At 42.4% G+C, this 6,196-nt stretch overlaps 1 protein-coding gene across 2 annotated transcripts; it reads left to right on the forward strand.

The window, feature by feature from the left end:
• Positions 1-2,349: 2,349 nt before the first annotated feature.
• LOC107692927 (protein sprouty homolog 4-like) lies at positions 2,350-5,932 on the forward strand. Of its 2 annotated transcripts, none has more exons than XM_016492129.1 (2): positions 2,350-2,531; positions 4,154-5,932. In XM_016492129.1, exon 2 carries the CDS (start codon positions 4,205-4,207, stop codon positions 5,138-5,140), a length of 936 nt encoding a protein of 311 aa, XP_016347615.1. In that variant the 5' UTR covers positions 2,350-2,531; positions 4,154-4,204; the 3' UTR covers positions 5,141-5,932. The 2 variants fall into 2 exon arrangements, with proteins under 2 accessions (XP_016347615.1, XP_016347616.1); XM_016492130.1 differs by having other exon boundaries at positions 2,350-2,527.
• Positions 5,933-6,196: the final 264 nt, after the last annotated feature.

Raw genomic sequence — 6,196 nt, forward strand, 5'->3', positions numbered from 1 at the left:
CAAATGATGCAGATATCACTGGAGGTTAGCACTTCATTCATATCTTAACTTCCTAATCTTATTTCACTGACTGACACTCAAAGCCCTCCTGCTCATTAATCATTAAAGCTGAACAAATAAATAACTAGAGTAATGTCCGGGGATGTGTGCAAGCTTCTCCTTCATCATTCAGAAAATTGCTGTCTCACAGGAAGTGGGCTGCTGATGGGGATGTGTGCCTCCTCCCGGCTGGAGCTTATTTTAGCCGATAGCTTGTCAACAAAGGCCTCCTTGGGATGGATAATGCTGATCCACTGTGCTTTGCTTGGGCCAGCATTGCTGATTCAGGTTTCAAATATAGCTCCCCACTGTTAGTGACTCTATGATGCACTACTAATGAAAGTCAGGCATTCTCATGTCAACAAGGAGCGCTGAGGACAGCATGAAGGTTGACCTCCTACTTTGCCACTCAACAGTACCGAATGACATTATCTTACATTTCTGTATGTGTGGAAATTTAGGTTATGGTGTCTAGCACTGATGGTGAGAAATGGGAACTTTGTGATGGGGGGGGGGGTCTTTGTGTTCCTGTCAGTTCTCTGAAGAAGGGTCGAGGGTCACCATCTCACCAAGAGCTCGGCTTTCCCCTCTGTATCAGCAGGGGACCAGAAGGGGCCTACCCCTTCTTCCCACACAGGCCCAGATCTCCAAAGGCTTGGATTCTCTGCATATATCCCTCACACAAGCTCCTTCCTGTGGCCTTGGCTTGAATCTGAGGGGACCCCCAATTGGCAAAAAAAAAAAAAAAAAGCCTGCTGCTTTTTAAATCAGGTCACCACTCTAGTCTGGCCTAAAAACAACAGCACATTTTTAAGTAAAGGATTGAGCATTCATGAAAAATTATACTTGAAGTATTTGTTATTTATGAAGAAAGGCACTAGGCGATTAAACTTTATGCAGTTAATAACTGCAGTACAGTGGGTTGTTAATTTTGAATTTTTGGATTTACAGATTACCAATCCAATTTAACAGGATTGTTAATGTTAACCATCTAACCTTAAAATACTGAAACATAAAGTTTCAAGTCAGAAAAGCAGAATAGACTGGGGATTAAATATAAATAAATAAATAAATACATAAACTGTTCATCAGTGATTCATGATTATATTTATATGACATTAGGCAGAAACCATTTCCATGTATGAAACCCATTGTGTATTGGAGATGTTAAATTGCCCCATTTGATATTCTCAGTTTGTGGTTCAAAACGCTGCGTTCAAAGAGTGCATGTACTATATTTAGCTCTGTTTATTTTCCCCAGGTTTCCATCTAATCAATACTAAAAGTGCTGTTTGCTTTTTCTTTCTTTCTGAGATATAGCCTACTACATTTTAGCACATTATATATTGCCTACAACAAAGTTATATATTACTATAATAATAATGACACCCTTTCTCTCCTAAATTTAGCACATCAAATAATGTGATTGTATTTTTAATATGAAAGCAGATGTTGTCATGGAAATGTGTGCTAAGGTAGAGGCTGCCCATTAACATTTGACAGCATTAGTCAAGCCCCAAGCTGGGAATTATCCTTGGGGGGAAGGGTAGACAGAGGGGTTTTATAAAGGAAATTCACACACATTTCCTGCTTGTGGGATCGTTACAAATCGACAACATCCTGTTCTTTTGTTGATCCTGCATGACCTCATGCTGCTGCGTCATAAAAACGTGTTTTTTTGCTACTCCAGTGCGCGAGCTCAGTCAAACTGGATTGGGAAATCAAAATTGGTCTGCTTAAATATAAACTCTCTCTATCTGTTTCCCCCTTCCATTATAAGCACGCCCGACCGTCCCTGACCTGTTTTCCGATTACCCAAAATGAGGATAAAGTGCACGCCACCCGAGGCTTACAAATTAACCCATGATGATGCAACCCAAAACGCTATCATGCAATTTAATATGTCATATCAAACAATAACACATGACAACAGCAGTATGGTCAAACTGTTAATTAAATATGCAGTTGCTTAAATTTCCTTTCAAGAGGCGTAAGGATGCTTCCATACCGTAACAGGTCAGGACCTTGCACGAATAAAGTAATGTATAGAACACATGAATTACAGCAGCAGTAGCTATAAGTAGCCGCCTTCTTCATGTAATCCGCTTTGCCCTTGTGACGAAAAGCCCCCCATTCTTCCATTCATGAAATCTTGAAACGGCGCACGCGCAGTAAAATCCGGAGCTCTCCCATTCATAAAAGCGTAACTCCCGAGTCTTAATGCCCTCCCATTCACAGAAAAAAAAACCTGTCAAAGCATCTGCGCAGTACGTTTCTTACCCTCCCATTCATAAAAAGCCATTTCCCTCATGTAGTTGCAACATCGTATGGAGAAGACTGTGTCCTTACTGCAGTGCACATCGCATGGATAGTCCTCCGGATTTTTTTTTTCCGCTTCGTGGCTTCGTTTGGATCTATCTATTATTCTCTGCCTGGTATTGGAATATATACTCTGTTCATCTGAGAAGGAAATTATCTGTTTTCTAATGCAAGTGAGTTTTTAATTTATTTAAAAATATATGCGTATATATATATATATATATATATATATATATTAGTAGTGTTTTTTTTTAAAAATGTAATACAAGTGTCAAAGACGACGCTATAACATGGAGTTTATATTCTTGGTTCAAATCGAGTCGGCTCCATTCTGCTGGTTTATAACAAAGCGCCGATCCAGCCGTTCTTTAGCAACGCATTGTAGGTGTATTTGTGCCTTGTGTCAATATTTAACTACGGTAACTAACCACGACAGGATCGTGGGCGATTTAAGAATCAAATGTAGAACAGGTGAGAACTCCGTATACGCGTCTTTTCATCCGATCGGGGAAACGACAGTGTTTCGTGTTGCGTATCATGATCCTGCGCCGTTTGCTCGCGTTCTATAATAGCCTCCCATCGCGTGACGCTTCACTGCAGATCGCGCATTCGCTTGACATGTCATCTTAAGCATTAAAACTGTTTTAGTGAGTAAAACGCTAAATGGAGATTAGTCAGAGACAGTCGACATTGCTGTATCTAGGTTCTGGGTGTTTTTAGATCCTGGTAATGGTTCGTATTGAAAAAGTCGTTTGAATTTTTACTGCTTTGTATGAAACTCTAATTGTGGCATGCCAGCATAAATTGTCGTTTCAGACGACACTGCTTTAGAGGCTGCAGGCTTGCTTACAAGAGAAGCACAGAAGCCCTTCGCAACCACGCCACTCCAATATATTACATTGCTCACGAAAAAAAAAAAAAAAAAAAAAAAAATCCAGAAAAAGGTTGATTTTGTCGTATTGTACAGCTTTCTTCAGTGCTCTGTAGCTGTGTAACATTTTCCTTGACTATTTTCAACGATATTTCAAACGTGCAGCTGCTTTGAAGAGAGGATCTTACACTCTAAAAAATGCTGGGTTAAATACAACCCAGTGCTGGGTAAAAAAAAAAAAAAAAAAATCCAGCAACAGGTTGATTTTGTCGTATTGTACAGCTTTCTTCAGTGCTCTGTAGCTGTGTAACATTTTCCTTGACTATTTTCAACGATATTTCAAACGTGCAGCTGCTTTGAAGAGAGGATCTTACACTCTAAAAAATGCTGGGTTAAATACAACCCAGTGCTGGGTAAAACAGGTCTTACACTCTAAAAAATGCTGGGTTAAATACAACCCAGCACTGGGTTGTATTTAACCCAGCATTTTTTAGAGTGTACCCATAAAACTCGATTAATAGCGTCCAGTTAATCATAATATGCCCAATTCAACTTCATCAATTTGTAGTGAATTGAAACTTAATCGTTTAACAAAAAGTTGTGAATCTAACGTAATCTTATTTATGTTTGTTTTATTCAGAATAAACCCCTCCCTTCAGAACACTAGTGCAGGCGTGTAGGCAATGCTTATAAATCTGAATGTTGAGTTGAAAGTTTATACACGTTCCTTTTTAAACTCCAAATAATGAATTTTAATTATATACCCCTAATAATATTACACATGTAATTTTCTCTCTTATGCAAAGGGTCCGCTTCATTTTAGATGTATTTGTGGTCTTTTTCACACAAACCAATCTCTGGGTTATCTGCTTAGGATTCTGTGAGGGTGGTTATCAGTACTAAGTTGTGCTGTTGTCTTTGCAGGAGTGCTAAATGCTGACCTGAGCTCTGGTATATGAGGAACACAATCTACAGATGGAGTCAAGGGTTCCTCACCACATTCCTGGAGTCTCCTCCTCCATCATGGTGCAGCCTTTGCTGGACAGCCGCATTCCCTATGGATGGCTCCAGCACCCATTAACTATATACCCCATTGACCAAATGAAATCTTTACATTTGGAGAATGACTACAGCGACACCCCTGCTGTGATCTCACAACAGCCAGCAAGCCACAAGGCAGGCACGAGGGGGCAGGAAGTCCTGCTGGGAGCCCCGCACCATCCTCATCTGTCCCGCTGCGAGGTCCCAGATGCCACCACACATCCTTGGATTTCATTCAGTGGTCGGCCCAGCTCCATCAGCAGCAGCAGCAGCACCTCCTCCGACCAACGGCTGCTGGACCACGCAGCTCCCACCCCTGTTGTGGATCCGTACACTACTGGCAATGGCCATGGCAGGACCCTAGGTGCAGAGCAACCCAAGGCGCTGAGCTCCAAGACTCAGAATGTGAAGGCTGTGGCGGCCTTGCCATTGGAGAAGAAGCACGTGCCATTGTGCGAGAAGTGTGGCAAATGCCGATGCACAGAGTGCACGTTGCCCCGGGCCCTGCCCTCTTGTTGGGTTTGCAACCAAGAGTGCCTGTGCTCAGCGCAGAACCTAGTGGACTCTGTCACTTGCATGTGTCTAGTCAAGGGAGTCTTCTACCACTGCACTGATGAGGATGAGGAAGGTTCCTGCGCTGACAAGCCATGCTCCTGCTCGCACTCGAACTGTTGCGCACGCTGGTCCTTCATGGCAGCCGCTTCATTGGTGCTGCCCTGCCTGGTGTGTTATTTGCCTGCCACTGGTTGTGCCAAGCTTTCGCAGAAGTGCTACGACGGCATCAGCCGCCCAGGCTGCCGCTGCAAAAGCACCCAGGCTTGCAAGGTGGCAGAGGTCAAGGCCTGTCAGCTGGAAAAACAGGCCTCATGATGGTGTGCCAGAAATGGAGAGTACAAAGAGACTCGTGAGCAAAGTTTGCAGGACTCTCTCCAGTAGTGTTGTACTTCCCAAAGTCATGGTACTCGAGGTTCACGCACGATCCTCACGCTCAAGGTATCCTGCCGTAGATCAGTAGCAACGTTTGACTGACCAACGGGCACAACTCATTATTTTACTTGTTCATAAAGTACTACAGCAAAGGAGAGGCCTGCATTTTCTTCTCCTGGGGTTCTCGTGATGGCCGTGGGATCAAAGTCTTTGCCATTTCCCCCCCTAGTAAAACAACTGGCTGACACAGAATGCTGCATTTTAGCAAAATGTCTGTTTGAAAGATTCCAATCTATTCTCTGATGTTTATTTTCTCTTTGGGTGGCTTTGAAAAGTCAAAGTAAATATCACCCATTCAAGAACACTCTATACTTTGGCAATCCCTCTCCGGATCTGGCACCGAGGAAAGGTTGCAGCGAATTCCAAGCTGATAACACATGTCACAATCAAAATAACCAGACTTCATCTCTGTGCACAGTACATTTACAAGCTTGTTATAGAGCTTTATTTCTTCTGTTGTTTGAAATGCAAACCACAGGAGGTAATTCCGTTTCATTGAAGGATTCTAAGTTCCCTTGACGTCCCTAATTGCAATGTGTACCGTTGCGAAAGACATTGGTGACCACCCGTAACCATGTGACAGGATGTTTTCTATCTTCTGTGGGGACAGATTGTTTGTTTTTGATGGCAAATGGGTAAAATAGCTTTCGTAATTCCCTTTGAAAACATGCCATAGCATACATGAATTTCCCCCCCTAGTAAAACAACTTGCTGACACAGAATGCTGCATTTTAGCAAAATGTCTGTTTGAAAGATTCCAATCTCTTCTCTGATGTTTATTTTCTCTTTGGGTGGCTTTGAAAAGTCAAAGTAAATATCACGCATTCAAGAACACTCTATACTTTGGCAATCCCTCTCCGGATCTGGCACTGCGGAAAGGTTGCAGCGAATTCCAAGCTGATAACACATGTCACAATCAAAATAACCAGACTTCATCTC

This window comes from Sinocyclocheilus anshuiensis, unplaced genomic scaffold (assembly GCF_001515605.1).
Source record: "Sinocyclocheilus anshuiensis isolate Anshui unplaced genomic scaffold, SAMN03320099.WGS_v1.1 scaffold1047, whole genome shotgun sequence".
NCBI classification, from domain to species: domain Eukaryota; kingdom Metazoa; phylum Chordata; class Actinopteri; order Cypriniformes; family Cyprinidae; genus Sinocyclocheilus; species Sinocyclocheilus anshuiensis.